Genomic DNA, 19,573 nt, shown 5'->3' on the forward strand with positions numbered 1-19,573 from the left:
TATATCATTAAAATCAGTGGAAATAGCGCTTTTCCTAATCCGCAGATTCCAAAAGTTAATCAAGGGCTATCACACTGGTGTGGTATATATTGGTGTGAATATGGATTGGCGGTGCTTAAAAATATGACTTAAGTAATATCTCTATAATGGTGTTCCAGATCTTCGATTTCTATATTTCAACAGAAAATGCTCATCAGGCTGAACAACTTTTGTGAAGGCGTAATTTTTATATTTCTTATAGTTTAGCTGTACCATCATTTGTCTCCACCAGTTTTCAAAATCATTTATACCCTATATTTTGCCCAGGCTCAATAGCTATATAACAAAAAAAGTCATTAAAATCCGTCAAGTATTTCCGAAGTGTGTAGCGTGTACAAACAGAGACTTAGTTTTTTTTTCAAATTATTTCTCTGTTACTATGACTCTATCGCCTAATTTTGTTTTTATGTAAATATATTCAATGTACATGATTTTTTTCTACTGTTTTATTATATGTATTGATTATTTGCTCATCCGTCAAAGCGAAATAGTGGGTTTATTCCTGTAGGCAGAGGTGAAATAAAAGTTATGTCAGATTACCTATTAAGTGACTTCGATAAAATCCCGTGCAAGAATAAGACAATACCACATTCTATGAAGAAGAAGAAATCTAGTAATTTCAAAATACAATATTTAAATAACTTGCTACAAAAAACATTATATCTAAGATAGTCAGGAGCGAGCATCGGGATCACCCGTAATAGAACAGAGAGCTCTGTGGGTCCGGTCGGAGCAGCGGGTCCCCTGCGGACAGTTCTGACAGGATTGACCAGCTTCGTATATAGGAAATCCCTCTATATTGCCCGCTGGTCCGTAATTACAAAAAGTGTAAGCTATTATCTTCGGCTCCTTTCTTGTGTCCTTCTTTCTTGTACTCATTGATAAAATACCACGGTGTAAAGGCGATCCGTCTGTCACTCCCGGCCGCTTCATTTCGAAATCCTCCAGCCGGGATACTTCCTCCGTAGTCATGAATTTGGTTCGTCTCAAAATGTTTTCCTTCATTGTCGTTCTTGTAACATTCTCTGCTTCTATCAATTCATGCGGATAACTATTGGATTCATGCGCTTCTCTTAATTCATGCGAGTCAGCTTCATGGGTTTCCTCGTCCTGCGGGAAGCTCTTTCTTTTCTTGCGATAAGCAGCGCAGGAACGTTTTTTTGCAGTGCACAGTGCCTGGGAGCAGCCAAGACGCCAAGTGGAGCCCCAAGCAGCAGTAGAGTACCAGTGAGCATTACAGCCTCCTGCCGCGCTGCAGTTCCACCGACGGAAAGACCACACGTACTCCGGGGGCAACACTCGCGAGCCCGAGAACCACGAGCCCACGGCGTCGTCCAGCAACTGGGCCTCCGTCACTCGCGGCAAAACCGGCCGCACGTCCATATTCTGAAGCACATTGTATCTGATGGTATTTCTGCACTCGTCGTGTCGCTTCTGGCACTGTCGCGCCCAAACCTCTGCCATCTTCTCCAATTCATAGTCCCAATACATCTTTCGCATATTAGAAGCAGGCGGCTGTCCAGGATCTAGACCCATTGCTATATTATCTCTGTGCTTGTTGTGCAGCAGAAGTATTTGATACCTCATCCACCCTGTCATTCCCGAAGCATACAGCCTAGGACTTTGCTTGTCCTTGGCTATACACATGGTGTGTTGGTTTTTCATAGAACAGTCGGGATGTTCGCAAAAATCAATTGTAGTTGTAGTAGTTTTATTTGCGTTTACTGTATCTATAAAATACACGCTTACAAACGTAAAATTTATGAAAATTATGTAAATAAAGTACATTTCGAAAGTTACTCTGTTTCTCTCTATGTGCAAAGCATAGAACTGATTTGACAGTGTCTCTGATGATGTCGCGAAATTTAAGAGAAAACACTAAGCAGGTGATATACAAGTTCTGTTGATCTATAACTTAAATAGAATTTACTTGCAATTAGTAGGTACTACTAATTCCAAGCTTGCAACTTTCTAGATACTTCTATGTACATTGTACACATATTTCTATGTTACACTTAGGTTCAAGTCCTAATGTGTAAACTCGAGAACGGTTAATAGCCCGCTTATAACATTCCTCAAGTGGCTTTAGTTCCGCTGAGTATGCATTATTTTGATAAGCAAGACCAGCCAAATTGCGAGCTAGGATTGGCTCTCTACGAGGGACTCTTTGACGGTATATCTTGCATGAACATGATATTTTCGCCATGCGTCGAGTGAGACAAAATCTCTCTGACGACAATAATACCTTGTATAAAAAGTATAAAAACTTATTTCAAAGACCCAGTCACAGAGAGCTGAACATACAGTTCAGTTTCCAGTGGCTGGATTGGATTAATTGGTTTTATATCGGGCGTGTTGGATCGGATTACGATGCACGTGTGTATTTAGCCGACGCGATCTGCCTATGCATTTATGCAACGGATATGGACGCAGATTAATGCAATTCAAATTGCTAATGAGAGCATCAGATTTATTCGTAGGTATTTAAATCCCACAATGGTCAGTAATTGGATGGGTAACCAAAAACATATGTCGCCCGCAAGAGTTTCTTACAAAACCTACTACTTACCTCATTACCAACATACTACTTACACAATCTAGAAAATTATCCAGTCAACTTTGTTTTCTCTTTGCCGATCAAATCTGAAGAGATGTTGTCATTTTTTACATTGTATTGGTTTTTATTTACAAAATAAACATTTTACATTACATAAACAATTATAATTTACATATTATACAATAAAATTAAGCAAATAAAAGTTTACAAAATGACTAGGCATGCGGTGTTACAAATGCTTTTACGTGGACTGAATTTGATACTGATGGTAACTTCGCTGTACATTGCTACAGACAAAGACTACCTGCCAGTTAAACCTAGTGATTTTATCTCTATTGGAGTTTTCGCAGCATTCTCCATTATAACATTAGGATTAATAATTGAATGTGCTTTACATATAGATAAGGAAAGCGCTAGCACGTTTGTGGAATGTTTATTGTTGTGCTTGGCGTTTTTATGGATTGTCATATGCACTGGGCTGGCGTATAAAGAATTTAGAATGACCAGTGATCCGTTTTCTGCGAATGCGGCTGCTAACAAAGGATTAATTTGTACATTAAGTTCACTTATTTATTTGATTGATATTATTATTGTGCTTTGGGACTAAATGGAAAATATTATGTTTGTGTTTTTTATTAATTTTACCTCACGATCAACCGGGTTTTCTTATTTCGCTGCTACAATTTAGTTGATAACATAATAGTACCCGGATTACGGTCGTCTTGATTTGCGAAAATCATCAAGCTTAACGCGATTATTTAGGCAGAAGGTGTGTCGCGTATTCCTAAGCACCAAGGAAGTCCATGAAAGCCAGATTTTCGTAGTCTATGAACGTTGCCAGATCTTTGAATGGACCAAATTGTGATTTAGGTCATGATCTGGCCACCTAACTCTGCCTGGCCATGATCTGGCCAGAGGGTTCCTTGGATATATTGTTAGGTAACAAACACTGTTGTAATGACAGCGCAGCCGCAGCGGTCGCGACGCTCTGCGTACCACCCGTGACCGAGAGACTGACGACGCGTAAGCCGTGGTTATAAAGCAAAAAAATATATTTGGTTAGCTAAAATATCTTGTCTGTTAGGTCTTTGCGATGCGAGTATACTGAGATCTCTTCCCAGTACTCGAAGGAAGTTAAATAACGTGTTTATTATAAATCAATTGTATCCATTTAGCCTTTACAAAAAGGATTGCTCTCGTTTGTTGAAAGCATGGAATTAGTAAGTACTTACTAAAGTAATTACTAAATCCATGGTAGAAAGTCCATTGCCCGGAGCTGTAGAGATTGAACCTTTGAATCATTGTCTGTCAGGAACTTATGGTCAGCAAATAATTCTAAAATGGTGTGCAATTTATATCATTTTGAAAAGCAAAATATTTTTTGCTCAGGATAATAACTATTTGGCAACAACTTATGCATTTTACATCATTTAGAACACCAACATAATTATTTGGGCAAATGTAATGTTTCTATAACTGTGTTTGTACATCAAGATTCGTAGGTCATCAAGGTCCGTAGGCATTTTGCCGGCAACAATTGGTCAGCAAGGGTAATAGCAGCAATGTCCAATAACAGTTCCGTTAGGTTATGTTGGATCATTGTCACATCCAAGATTGGCTCCCGACAAGATAACGCTTAGCGGTACGGTCATCTGAGCTATGACAGTTGAATGTTGCTATGTGTGGACAGAATGAGAAACTTACCTAACCGACATAGCTGCTTGCTTGTTATGCTTTTTTTTTGCAGGGGGCTGCCGCCCCAATCACTGCACCCCCAACTCTCTCGGCCAGTCCACGGTCAGTGTAAAAGTTACAGGTCAGAAAGGTCGAAAGGTCAAAACATAATGCCTCGCACTTGCTCGCCTAACCTAACCGCCGTTAACCCGGCATATTAAGTACCTTCATACAAAATTTCAAGTAAATCAGTCGATTAAATTTCGCGTGATGCGGGTTCAGTCAGACAAAATTTACATTTGTAATCTAGGTATATCGTTTGACAAGTCCATTCCAGTAAGAAATTCGAAAATATTTTCTAAGTACTTTGATATTTTTTCAGTTTTTCACGTGTGTATTATTTATAGAATATTGTAATGTGTAGAGTATTACTGCATATTTATTCCGCCAGAGTACAGCACTGTATGTAAGGTACACAAAAGCTTTGCCGCCATTTGCTATATCGATTAAAACATTTATTTTAGGATACTTTATTAATCCTTTCATTATGTAAGCATTCGTTTGTGAAAATATACAACAATGTAGCATATTTGGGTGCCGTAATATTAGGAAAAATAGTTTTCCATAAGTTAAAAAAACTTCGTAAACTATGGAATACGACTCACGCTGTAAAATTTTCGAGCCAGTAAACGGTCGAATAGAAGCTCGGTACACTTCACACATGAAGACTTATTGAAATATGAACTTCATACAGGTAAGATCTTCAGTCAAAATCAAGTTTATATCAGTTTATGACCACAGTTGACCATAATGCAGAAGATAACCCAAAGTAGTGTTATTATTTTCACTAAATCCTACCTTTTTCCTTCAAACTCTCACCACGATTGCGTAGAAGGTATTTTTGGTCGTAATTTATCTGCAACGTTTGTGTACCTTAGTTGTACCAGTAGCGCCATCTGCGCTGAGCTTTGCGTAATATGCCTATTCACCAAGACGACCAATAATAATAATAATAATTGTTGGATCCATATCCCCACGCAAGCCTCTCAAAGGACCGGACTTAGTGCCGTGAATTTATAAAAGGAGATACATAATAATAATAACAACCTATCAATCTACATCACTAATACCATTATCACCACTTTGACATCTGTCACCCCTCAGTCTCTGTCAGAATGACAGAGTGAAACGTCACTTCACTGCCCACTAAACTATAGGTAGGTACACCTACCTGACTTCACTTGGACTTGGAGTTTTGTGTTGTGGTTTGTGTTTGTGAAATCAAATTGAATAAGTAAACCAAATTACTGAAGTCCTTACTGAAGCTGTTTCAACAATTAAATACAAAAATGAGCCTACACAAAGCAAGGTAAGGCTTTCTTCAATAGGCAACATAACAGAAAACATTTGTCTATAACATTATATTATACATTCATTACAACTATTATATTATACATTCTTCAGTAGTGATTTAAAAATATTAGAGGGCGTACAATATGTGACTTATATTCCTACTTTCATCAAAAATTCGCGCCATACAAACAAAGTTTTGAATTTCTCTATGTTCATACATACCTTACAGCTATTGTAATAATATTCTGTAACATGCTGGTATAAACTTTATTCAATACATTGGAAATGAAGGCATATTTCTTGTATTATTTATATATTCCTTGATGGGTACATAACTATGTAATTACTTTTATATTTTAGTTGAGTTTCCATATTCTCAGTTTCTCTTGATAAATCTGAGATATTAGAAACGTGTTTGCTTGATCAACATCAACAACAGCCATTTAAACGTCGTTGGGCATGTTATTGACATTTCCCAGAGGTACATGAAATCCTGAATATGCCCATGGTTATGGATGAAGTAGTGACTCAAAGTGCCAGCTATAGCAAATACTACAGAAGCACCAGAATCAGTGGCTTCAAAAATGACGGGATGTCTTTGACTAAAATCTTATATTAATACAAAATTAGAAAGGGCTGGCTCACTGGAAGCAGTACCTACTTTGTACACCTGCACACACACAATCCATTTGCTTATAATCAAGAAAGTCTGCATATGTTGCACGAACAAAAAATCTACTTGAAGCTTTTACTGAAACATGTTTCTATGTTAGCACTCAAATACCTAGGTCCATTATTATTTATTGTTTCAGAATACAAGCATTTGAAGAGATTCTTGAACAAGATGTGATTGATATTGACCAGTTAAGGAAGCTGGCTTTCAATGGTATTTAAATAATGACTTCTTTACATAAGTATCCTACCTATCCTAATCTTAAATAATATTCTTCAAATCCCAATCTTTTACACCCTAACTAATATTATAAATGCTAAAGTATCTTTGTTACCTACCATCACATTTAATCTATTCAACCAAACATCTTTTTCTCAGTATTCTTATACTGAAAAGAACAAAAGCTACTTAAAGTAATTAAGAAACTCAAATTATACAAAATTAAATAAAAATAATATTTTCTGATGGTAACTTGATGCAGCCAAATGGTAGGTTTTTTATCCTACTAAGATTAATGCAAAAGTTTGGGAGGATCTATGTGTGTATGCATTTTTGTTACTCACACACAAAATCTATTGGACCCATTGTTATGAAATTTGGTACACTGGTAGAATAACTGGTAAAACCTGGAATAACACAGGGTATTTTTTATTCCAAAATCACAGTTAGTATTTTATAATTCTAATGCTTAGTACAAACAAACTATTGGTGAGAGTTACACATATTAAACTAATTTTTAACTTCACACTATCAGCATCATTAGCATTTAGATTACCATATTAATATATTTACGTAGCATTTGAATAAAAGTCATGTTGGTCACAATCACAAGTGGCCTTTTAAGCTTCACTGGTTTGGTGTGTCATAGTAAATTGATACCTAGTTCCTTGATTGCTACAATGTACCAGTGAATAGTGGTACACCGTCTGTCCACAATCTTGCATTTTATTATTATTATGAATTTTATTACGATATATATAAAACCCATATTCAAGCATGCAATTTAATTCACCCGAGCTCTCTCTAGTAACTGATCTTAAACAAGATACAATCATATTACCGGCTACTGTTTCCATATATGTTTATAATTGCAGCGAAAGCCTTGACCCCCCCTTGACCTTGGCGAGGGAAGGGTATTTCTTCATATAGTGATGCTATAATAAACTACTGAAATCTTCAACAGGTATTCCTGATGAAAAAGGATTACGCTCGATGGTCTGGAAGATCCTGTTGCATTACTTACCTTATGAGAAGAGCGCGCGTGAAGACACACTTGTTAAAAAACGACAATTGTACAAACAATTTATCAGTAGGTATTCCGGATTACAAGTGATGTGTGACTCCCGCTCTAGAAAGAGACCAGTCCTTATCCTGCTTTGAATGTCGTACGAGGCAGCTAAGATATAAGGTCCCTAGAGACATTGTCAACTGAAAGACAATTCCCAAAAAGAATTGACGTCAGGCAGGCCAAAAATAATTTCTTTCTCAACTTTATGTGCTACATTCAGGGCTGCGACTTAGTGAAGCTAGTAAAGGGGTCAGCGTAACTTGTAACTTTAAAGATTCGGCTTTGGTTTTACAACCGGCTGTTTTCCCGACGTCAACTTTCTTTGTGAATGCTGTTGTCACCTTTCCATTTAAAAACGAAATTTAATCTTTTATAGTTTATTTTTTTATGGTTATCCTATCCGTGCCGAGCCGTGCACCCTATCGATCGACTTAGAACTTTGCAAATATCAACTGATCGGACATGGAAAAAATGGTTATATAATGTATTATTTTACCATATTACAGATGAAATAATAGTGTCTCCGGGTGGGCCGAGCGACCACCCCCTTAACATCAGCCCAGACAGTTCATGGAGCACGTACTTCAAGGACAATGAGGTGCTCCTCCAAATTGATAAAGACGTCCGCAGATTGTGCCCAGACATATCATTCTTCCAGTCGGCTACAGAATTCCCTTGCCCGGAGGTATATAATCAGAATATCCATCTAAAATATAATTATTTTAATTTTCTGTTTGCTTGCTGAGTATTGTAAAAAATAGCGAAATTTTATCTGCCTTTCTGTTTGCCTGCTACGCTTTCACTGGTTTAGATGATATTTGGAAATATAGTCAACTGGCTTTGCCACGGGGCTTCGCTGCCGTGGGGATTTCGGGATAAAAGGAATAACACATAGGGTAGGTACCCTATGTGTTATTCCGGGTTATATTCTACCCATGTACCAAATAGATTAGAGCTATAGCTGTATAGGAGCTGCGGGGCAACGATAATCATCCAGTAAATCATGTCGTGATCTGCGGCGGAGCCACCATTTTAAAAACATCAGTTTTATCACGTAACACGGGCCAATTTGAGTGTCGATGTTTGACGAACGTTTTTGAGTTTTATATAGCAACAATCACTTTACAAACCAGTAACATATTTTTTCAGATTGTAAACAGTAACGGTGTCAAACGATTACATAAAAGGGTTGAGCAGTCTATGCTCTCGTACTCAACGTTGGAAAGGAGGGGACTCGGCGTCGCAAAGGTAAATCGTATTATTACTTTTTAACCTCCATGATATAGATATTCCTAGGCCCTTTTTTTACTATAGGTTGTCCTATCATAAGTGACCTATGTGCTATTCCCGGCTATATTTTGTCCCCGTCCAATATTTATATTCGTATGAGAAACAAACATCCTCACTAACAACCAAACGTTTACTTAATATTAGAATCGATCTAGTTTTCTATCTAAAAGTTCAGTACGACCGAACTACACTCTTATAGAACATGGGGGCAATCGTGGGTTCTTGGAGGTCTTTCCTTCTACTTCTTAGCTTGTCGACTCGACTAATCATATTTGTGAAGACTAATAAGACGCCGCCGCCAACACAGCAGTATCTGTGGCGTCATACAGTCTCTTAACTGTAACTATAAAGGCCGATGAACTGTAACATAATTAAACTGTGATGTGAATAATATATCATTGGTAATAACTGTGGTATGTAATAATATGTCTATACTTATCTATATGTACTCGTATATATAAAAGAACAAGCGTTTTTTACTAATCATCGCCCAGCTTTAACCATAGAAGACATAAACGTGAAATTTGGGCAGTAGCATTCGGTTGTTAAGTAGCGCTCAGATAAGAAAGGAATTTTCCAAATTAAAGCCCTAAAGGGGTAAAAATTGGGGGTAATGTTTGTATGAAAAATAACGAAAATCTTTCTTAAACTAATGAAACACGTGTTTCAGAATTTCTTAAAATTTGACCTTTAGGGTAGTTAAATGAGGGTGAGAAGGAATAACGAATAATCCCATTCAAAATTTCGTCAAAGATTAAGCGTTGATGTAGACAGCTCAGCGGTAAACACCATTAAATTCGCGTTGTTCTGTTGATGTTTCGAATCCTGGACTTCAATTATTTTGATTTTGTTTATTTATTTTTTTGTTTGTATTTTGGATAAAAAATGGAGAAAAGAAAAACAGACAATTTTGCCCGTTTAGGTTCGTATCCTCACATAGAGGAAGGTGTATAATTTATTATGTTTTTATCCGAGCGAAGCCAGTACGGGCCGCTAGTCCATTTATAAGACTGTGTGAGACACAGTTTGACTTGAACATTAGCTTATATCAAGTCTGAACTGCTGCTGTGATATTGTTGCAATCTGCAGGTCAAAGTTCGTTTCTGCTTATGCAATGAAAATTAAGTGCAAATGTTATCTTTAAATGAGCTAAGATTGTAATTGTTTATTACTAGCTTTTGCCCGTGATTTAGTCCGTTCCGAAGTTAATATTTTTACTTGTCGAAAAGAAAATTTAGCTACGAAAGATATTTACAGTCCCCTATTGTACACGTGATTCCCGCAATGTATCTCATTCCTCTCCGGTTTCCCACAACGAATTTCTTACATTACAGTAGCTGGATAGTCCATTGCATTGCATGGCAAATTTCAGCCCGATCAGTCCAGTAGTATTTATCAATATCATCTCGTTTAGCCTGACATAAGGGGCAAAACGGGAAAGTGCTGGCTTGATATTGCCAAAGAGGATATGCGTGCTGATACTGGTCTGACTACTAAAGACGCCAAGGTCGGTGCGACATGGAGAAGAATAAGTATAAAAGCGGTCTCTCTCCCACATTAGTGAGAGGAACAAAGAAGACACTCAAATGAGAGAGAGACAATATTTGTTTGTTATAACTTTATTGCACGAAAGTAAGTACATTAATCAAAATTAATACAAGAAAGATACATGTACAACGGCGGAGTTATCCAATGTAGGGATCTCTTACAGTCAACCGGCGATAAGTTGAGATAAATGTACATTTTCAACACTCTTGTAAAATATTCGAATTCAAATTATTGTTGTGTCACAGTTGAGCAACGAAATCCGTCGCTCGGACAGCCTCTCGAGCGGGGACTACGCGCCTCTGAACGAGGGCTGCGAGGCCCACTGGGAGGTGGTGGAGAGGATGCTGTTCCTGTACGCGAAGCTCAACCCTGGTCAAAGCTACGTGCAAGGCATGAATGAGATCATTGGCCCCATCTACCACACCTTCGCCATTGACGCCGATAAAGAGTTTAGACGTGAGTCGCATTTACAATCATTACGAGAGAATTAATCAAAACAAAAATGGCTACTTTACTGATATCATAATTAAGTATTAAAAGTAATGGACATGTTAACTTCAAATTAAATAATAAATATGCAATTCATCTTTTACATATAAAAAATATTTTGTTTTTCAAAAATAGATTTCTAATTTTTACTTTACGTTTATAATAACTAAAATATAAGCGACCAAGACAGTACATGGCGTTTCATTGGTTACAAACTTGTCCGATGGTCTATGACCTAGATGCGGGCGCGGAGTATTGTGTGATGACGTCATTGTAACGTGACCTAGTGTTTTTATGCGCGAAAATTTTCATCATCAGTAGAATATTTAATTATTATGAAACAATGAATTTTTACAAAGAAAATCAATTGTGGTGATAAACAATAACAAAAACATAACATTTATAATAACATAAAACATTTCGCATATTTTAAATCTTTTTTCATATAACTGGCAAGCTAGCTACTTACGATCACTGATACTTTTGATAGCAGACTTATACAGCGAGGAGACTTAATAGCTCACTTTCAATGAATGTCATCTTGCCAGGGAGCGGTGCGGTTGACGTGTACCTTACAAGAATTACCTACTTGTACTTTAAAACAGACCAACTGAAAATCTTCAGCCGCATTGTTACAGTATATGAATAATTACAATGATCTACATAAATGTATTTTATCTAGATTATAACATCTATTTTTTAATTGACTGAAACCGTCTACCCTATTACAGAGCACGCAGAAGCGGATTGTTTTTTCTGTTTCACGAATCTGATGTCCGAGATCCGGGACTTCTTCATCCGCACGCTGGACGAGGCGGAAAGCGGCATTAACTACATGATGGGCAAACTGTGCGACTGCGTCAAACGGAACGACGTCGCTGTATGGGGGCTCCTGGAGATGCAAGTGCTGCGCCCGCAGTACTATAGCTTCAGGTATGTTTGTCTAAGTCAAAGCACTTGCTTGTTTATAAACAAGCCAATGATTTATACAAACTTTACTGTATGAAAAATAAGTACATAAAATTAATAAAGATCAATGTACAACGGCGGACTTATCTCATGTAGGGATCTTACAGTCAACCGGTGATAGAAATAAGATATTCCCAGGCACTTTTTTACCTGAAAGCTTTTATTCATTGTGTTCTTTATAATTAGTGAACCGTGTAATATGCCCCGACGAGTTATGACTGCATAAGGTATCGGGATCTTCACCGTCCCAGAGTTCCCAGTGTCCCAGAGTCTACTACATACATGTTTCTACCTTCAGATGGCTGACTTTACTACTCTCCCAGGAGTTCTCGCTGCCAGACGTGGAAAGAATCTGGGACTCACTGTTCGCTGACTCTGACAGATTCAACTTTCTCATATACATTTGTTGTGCCATGATATTGTAAGTTGATCATTATTACTATTTTGATGAGAATAAGTTGATCATTGTTACTATTTTTAAAACCTGACGATAGAACAGTTATAAGTTTAAATGAGGTGTCTGTATATGTGCCCCAGTCTGGTTGTCCAACCAATGGTTGACCCTGGGCTTGCTTGACATTAGTGTAAATTTACCTTCATATCACAAACATCCAAATACCTTTATTGGCCTAGCTCGGGTAAAAATATAATAAAGTCTACACATAAACTATCTTCAGGAATCACACTATCTATTGGTGTAAACCGCATGAAAGTGCGTGCAGTAGTTTGAGTTTATCGCAACCAAGAACAATACAGAAAGACGCGGTAGAGGACTTGTTTTATAATATGTTGAAGGTTAAGGTTGTACGAGTATGTTTCTTTATTTTCTTTACAGATTGGTAAGAGATAACCTCCTCAGCGGTGACTTCGCTTCAAATGTGAAGCTTCTGCAGAACTTCCCGCCTATGGACGTATCTTTAATACTAAATAAAGCGGTGGAAATCGCTGACAGGGACAGGTAATATGTACCACCGATTTTATAAAACGTTTTGTATAGCATTTATATAAAAAGTATATTCATAAAGCGTATTTGGATCGTCTCTTACATGTGTATTTAGATATATAGATACAGACATTTATATGTAAAATGTCTAATTTTGAGCACTTTTTGCATTTGTTAAGATCTTACACAATCATTATTTTGTAATGTGAGTTGATTTACTACTTCTATATTGGTAGTAATGTTATCCATATCACAAAAAATACTTTCGGGCTGGTTCCATTAGTACTGAAATAAATTAATTATTTGTAATTAGTTTGCTCTGAAATTACATAGATACTATTTAGCCTTTTCAATATACAATTTATAGCTTTAGGCTAGAGAACGAAGTTAGACGCAGCAAACAAATCACATTGCGGTGTGGTTGTCGTTGCGTCAATTACGCACTATGATTGGTTAGATGCGTCTCACTGCGAATCGACTCGATGGTGAAATGTAAAAAGCAAAGTCACACAATGCGAATTATAAATATTTTTCAAGATTTTTAGCATAGATCTCCATATATGTATATGAAATATTATTAAAATATTCTGTTTATCTCCCAATATACAAACATCAATTATAGTTTGTAATGTTGACTAAGAAACATATATTATGTAAACCTTTTCAGATCTTTATGTTAGGTAAATAAATATAAATAATATAACCTCACATGACAACTTCAATTCTAATTAAGTGATAAAGAAAATTATTTTTGATTGTTTAATATATATAAATTATTACGTACATGATTTGTTCGATATCACTATTACTTTGTTATGGGGATAAAAATACATTCATAGAAAAAGTACACGTATCTCGAATATATTAATAGGATATATATCAATACGTGTATTTTCGAATATGTGCGTGTAAAGTGACTCGGCAGCAATGTAGGCATTGAAACTAATTGTCTAGAATTTTTTTCATTGTCGTTTTTAAATCAGATTTAATTTCTAGTTAGGACTAATTAATGGACTGTCGTTTATAAATGGTGATCCTAGGTTCTTACGAAGTAATCAGGAACAGCTATTTTATAATAAAATTAGTTTTACTGCCTACGTTGCGGTAATAAAGCTATTTGGTCATACGCACTACTATACTTACTGATTTTATATATATTGAAATTTTTGTTGCCATAAAAACTTACCTTATTTAAATAACTCAGAATTTATGTCAATTATAACGTCGCCATACGTATGTACCGAATTATTTTATATTTAAGAAATGTTCAATGACACTTTGTATTTATTTTATAGTTTTTTTATGAATTTTTATTTGTTATAATTTACTTTTATGATAGGGTTATGTCAATAATGACAGAAAAAATCATTTGTTAAAATAACTCGTTATTATTAAGACGTACCTAGCCTACATTACAAAAACGAAAAAAGATAATGTGCCAATTTACGCTAGCCCTGACGCAAACGGTCTCATGGCTACATTTGCCTAATAAAATTTCGCGACTGTGAGGATAATCAAGGCTATTTTTTATTACGTTTACTGCGATTGAGGACATCACATAATAATTATCATAAATAACGTTTGCGTTGATGCGGTAAACTTCTATGAAATCTGCGCATTCTCCTTTATTTAAATATATTATTACGTAAAATATAATATATGCCAGTGCTATACTTTTAATTGTATTTTCGTTTTTGTGTATAAATATCACAAATATCCTATGTAGTTAGATATGTAGTGATGTATGTAGTCGTACATCTAAAATATAATTTGCAACGATAAATGAAGGTCGTTGTGGCCTGCTCCGGTACATACCACTTACTTGAAAAGAAGCCTAAATAGTGCTGATATTCAGAGTAATCTCTCTCACTTTTGACAGCTTCATACAACTGATCTCTCATTTCAAAGCGTCAAAGAAAGCTATTGACATCCTTATCTTCCACTTCTCTCATACAACAAAGATTAACGCAAATTAAAAATATCCAAAGGCAAACGCTATATATGCAATCTGCAGGTTGTATTGGATAGTCTGTCTCATCTACGCCATATTTATACGTCTACCCCGCGTTTTCTTTGTCTGGACGGAGTCCTTAGTGGAGTAGGCAAAACCTTATAATATCAATGATTTTGACTGTTTTTTTGTTAATGACTCAATTAAATGTTTATTACTTATTAGTATTTGTTTGAAAACAACAAATTTACGATTTTTGTATGTAGACACTACATAAATTTGCAAATTATTTAGTACTACGAGGGCTGCTATTTATGTATCCGGAATAACAAAATTAAACAAACATATATTATTACATATGGTTTTATTGTTTCTCGAAGTATTCTCCGCGATGATCTATGCACTTCTGCATACGATGAAACCAATTTTCAAAGCACTTTTTCCATTCTGATTGAGGTATGTCCAAAACGTGTGTTTTGAACGCATCATCGGCCTCTTCGCGGCTCGAAAAACGTTGACCACGTAATTTATTTTTAATGTTTGGAAATAAATAAAAATCATTGGGTGCCAGGTCGGGGCTGTACGGCGGATGACCCGTCAATTCAATCTTTTGACCCTCCAAAAAATTATTTGTTTCAGCCGACTTGTGGCAGCTAGCATTGTCGTGATGAAGTATGATTCTGCGTTGTGGGTTGTTCTTTCGTATTTTTTCAAAGACTTCTGGCAAACAAATGGTGGTGTACCATTCAGAATTAACCGTCCTACTATTCTCTAGTGGCACTGTAGCTACATGTCCGTTGATACCAAAAAAACAAGCGACCATTTGCTTTAAAGTGCTTCTCGCACGAACAACTTTTGTTGGATTCGGTTCATCTTGAAAGACCCACACCGTTGACTGCTGTTTAGTTTCAGGGTCATAAGCATAGATCCAGGTTTCGTCACCTGTGTAGATATTATAAACAGCTTTTGACGTGCCACGGTTGTATTTTTTTATCATTTTCTTACACCAGTCGACACGAGCCTGTTTTTGATCTACGCTCAAGTTGTGCGGAATCCAACGCGAACAAATTTTTTTAACAATTAAATGTTCGTGTAATATCGCGTGTATACTCGTCATACTAATGCCCAGAGACGCCTCTATCTCGCGGTATGTAACATGACGATCTTGCATTACTAATTGTCGCACAGCATCAATATTTTGTTGTACCACTACCGATTTAGGACGACCCTCCTTAATTTCATCCGTGAGCATAGACCGTCCACGTTGAAATTCCTTAAACCAATAATACACAGTGGTTTTCGATGGTGCTTCATCTCCATAAGTTAAAATCAGTTGTTCGATGCACTGTTTTTGAGTTAATCCACGCCGAAAATCATAATAAATCATCGCGCGAAAATGTTCACGAGTTAAATCCATGGCAATGAAGACAAGCTATTTTCAAAATTGGCGCCAATTGAAAAAAACAAATGACAGGGACATGAAAAATATTTATTCTCTAGCCGAAGAGTTCTATTTTCAAATGTTGTAATTACTTTTTAAATATTCTAGAATTATTGGCCAGTTCCGGATACATAAATAGCAGCCTATGTACCACACTAATTTATTTTATAGATTTTATGAAACCCCTTGGCAAACCTAAATTGTTTCAAAACTTAATTTCGCCATCTATTTAACGTTTTCATCATGTATGCATTCAGACAACAAGCTTAAATTGTATTATAATAACTCCTATTTCATCCTAACGTCTTGCATCCGGGTTAAGCGCATTTAATTTGTATTTAACTGAACGACGATGCGAAAAACTGATTGTCCCAATTTAGACAATGATTAAACCTGGAAGCTGTCTATACCTTTTTGAGTATTTTTTATTTTACTCCCAAGCGGGACAAAATTAGGGGTATAATATAAATACAACGAACCGCTAAGTTTTGAAAATTGTATGCGTCGGTTCGTTGGTTGATAACATTATTTATGTAAAAATATGAGGAATTAAAGTAAGACTGAGGGTGTTGTAGATATAATAACCATATATTTTAGATATTAATGTCATAGGTATAATGTCCGCACCACAACAAATCCCGCAGATGGGAGCAATACTTTCGCTGACTAAATTCAAAGGTCCACACGTTGCCGCATCCTATAGTGGCGCCGGCAATTCATCGTTTTGATCGATTTCATTCATATTACGCCACTCAATCATACCGAATCAGAGTAAATGTGTAGAATTAGACCCATTGAATATGGTTCTTTGCATCACAGAAGTGTCCTTCATGTTATTTGTACCTTGAAAATATATTATGCGAATTGATATATACTTCTAATATCTAACATATTAAAATTACGTAGACTGTATGAGTGCTATTATTTACTGCGATAAAAAACCAGCAATGTATGCCGAAGGAAGTTCGGCGAACTGGTCCGCTATAGTGTGTAGAGCCAGCAATAGACACAGCATTTGCAAAACCAATGCTTTTTGGTTCCCTGTGCGAAAATAGTGTTCATGAAGATACAAAGAAGACCTATACATTTTTCTTCTCAAGCATCTTATCACCTTACATATATTTTTGCACCCTTTAGATCATACGCTCTCAGTAGATAGGTATAATAAATTTACACCAGTCATCCTGTCTGATAGGTACGTCATCTTACAGAAAGCATCTATTTCATATCATCTTCACAGACATCAGTATCGGTCTCACTTCTCGGTATGAAAGATTCTGTAGAAGACGCACAGAAACTAAGTACAGAGCGTAGAAAAACTGGATTTTTGGGCGTGTCCGTCAGTCACAAACAGGACAATAATTGTTTTTCTGATTGAGTTTAATATTCCGACAGTGTTTTCAACTTTTAACTTGGTATGCATCATTTGTTAGGTAATATAACAAATTATGCATACCTAATTAAAGTTGTTGCGAATGGAAATTCTCATATAAATACAATGTTGCAATATTTAATAGTTGAAGGGGAAATTAATTCCTAAATGTGGGTATTACACCCGCGACTCCATTAACTTATATTTTATTCCAACGATTTTTGCAAATCAACTATTGATTAAATTTATTATAAGTTTTATGTATTATAGATAGCTACTTACTATAATTGTGTTTTACTTTGTTTTATTTTATTATTAAATATATGTGTAATTTTAAATGTTTTCTTTATCTCGAACTTTCATCAACCTCCTGTCTAAATGTTTATAGTTTCATGTTGAACACTGAAGCTTTTAATTATTATTTATATGTTAAATTGGACATATTCTTAAGATTATGAATTTGTCAATCATTCGTATTGTATGATTTAATTGGTGTCACTATACATGGGCATACGCAACGACCTTGTTGACATCTAAGAGAATTTGAAATCTTCACCAACTTTGTCAGCCTTGTCACTGTCATCAGTGATTGCTTAGCTTCTGTACAAATTTGTGCCAATACCTATACAATGACACGTACTTTAACATTCGTTTGTCGTAGACTTCCTTTGTCCGAGAAGCAACCCTTCATTCTGCGAATGCGATCCACAACTTTATTAACTTGAACCCTTAAAGCCAATATCAATGAATTCCCAATATATCTGATAATAATGGGCACATACACCTGTGCATTATACTTATTTTTCTTAATAGCTTTGATATTATTCAAGATCTAAGTTGGTCTCGGAATGTATCAAGTGTGTAAACAAACTCATTCCAATCGCCTTTAAAGATTTAATATAAATAATTACAATGTAATCGATTTGTACATATTCATTGATTGACAATAATTGAAAGTAATATTTTATACAAATATAATGTCATTTTAGGTTCGTAATACACCAGATTATAGGTAATGTAAAACAAATGAAATAAGAATATTACATATACATTTAGTTTAAAATGATAATAAAAATTATGTAATATAGAAAATTCATGATTTATTTTCTCATCACGATTGAAAATATAGAACCATAATACCAGTATTTTACATATAAATAAAAAACTTTATTAAGGAACATACCATCGCTTCAATAATATTTTTATATTATATACTTTACATAATTACATACATTTACTCGATTGAAGTAATACTATCATGGGATTTTTTTTCATGACTGCAGCATAAAAATATAAAATAGCAAAATAAAATTAACTATACCAAATTTTAGAATTATTTTTCACGTTACAAGGTAGTTGTTCAACATACGTCAACCAACTAGCACCAAAAATAATACAGTAACCAAACGAATTGTCCATGACGTTATTACTGCAATGACAATACACAGGAATTATTATAACCAAAACTTTTGTGCCCAAAATAAACACAAAACTTATTATATTCTTTAAAATCATATTCAAAATATAACAAGCTGTCTAAAGAATTTCTATAAAAGTAAGCAAAATGAGAATATTTATTTATATCGAAATATTTTAGTATTTGCATACACTGTGTAAAATCGGACTGCCTTATGGCCTTAATTACGATGAATCATCGAGAACTTGATATTTAGAAATGGACGCTTGCTTATAATATATAGAGGTCTACATCCTAGTGCAAATAGGTCTATCTTTGCCTTCTAGACGTGCTACCATGCAATGCGTAGACTATACTTGTCTAGGGTGAAACCGAAGCTTATTGCGCCAGTCAAAACATACCTACGCCACAGTATTTATGTAACATTTTAAAACACTGCATCTACATAATTATATCCATGCGTATTAAAAATTATCGACTTTCGATTGCATATTCATAAGTAATTATAAATTATCGACATTGAAGACGTTCAAATACCAAGTTATTTTATAATACAATCTTGTGATAAA

General features: G+C 35.5%; 2 protein-coding genes across 3 annotated transcripts; one reads left to right on the forward strand and one right to left on the reverse strand.

The window, feature by feature from the left end:
• Window positions 1–625: 625 nt before the first annotated feature.
• Window positions 626–1,868, reverse strand: LOC128682949 (uncharacterized). The gene has a single exon (XM_053768028.1). It carries the CDS (start codon window positions 1,825–1,827, stop codon window positions 712–714), a length of 1,116 nt encoding a protein of 371 aa, XP_053624003.1. The 5' UTR covers window positions 1,828–1,868; the 3' UTR covers window positions 626–711.
• A 3,614-nt stretch (window positions 1,869–5,482) lies between these two features.
• On the forward strand, window positions 5,483–17,925 carry LOC128683243 (TBC1 domain family member 13). 2 transcript variants are annotated; one of them, XM_064437023.1, is made up of 9 exons: window positions 5,483–5,639; window positions 6,436–6,509; window positions 7,480–7,605; window positions 8,091–8,269; window positions 8,734–8,832; window positions 10,668–10,878; window positions 11,643–11,844; window positions 12,179–12,301; window positions 12,716–17,925. In XM_064437023.1, exons 1-9 carry the CDS (start codon window positions 5,620–5,622, stop codon window positions 12,840–12,842), a joined length of 1,161 nt encoding a protein of 386 aa, XP_064293093.1. In that variant the 5' UTR covers window positions 5,483–5,619; the 3' UTR covers window positions 12,843–17,925. The 2 variants fall into 2 exon arrangements, with proteins under 2 accessions (XP_064293093.1, XP_053624634.1); XM_053768659.1 differs by having other exon boundaries at window positions 11,643–11,838; window positions 12,173–12,301.
• The last annotated feature ends 1,648 nt before the right edge of the window (window positions 17,926–19,573 follow it).

This window comes from Plodia interpunctella, chromosome Z (assembly GCF_027563975.2).
Source record: "Plodia interpunctella isolate USDA-ARS_2022_Savannah chromosome Z, ilPloInte3.2, whole genome shotgun sequence".
Lineage (NCBI taxonomy): Eukaryota > Metazoa > Arthropoda > Insecta > Lepidoptera > Pyralidae > Plodia > Plodia interpunctella.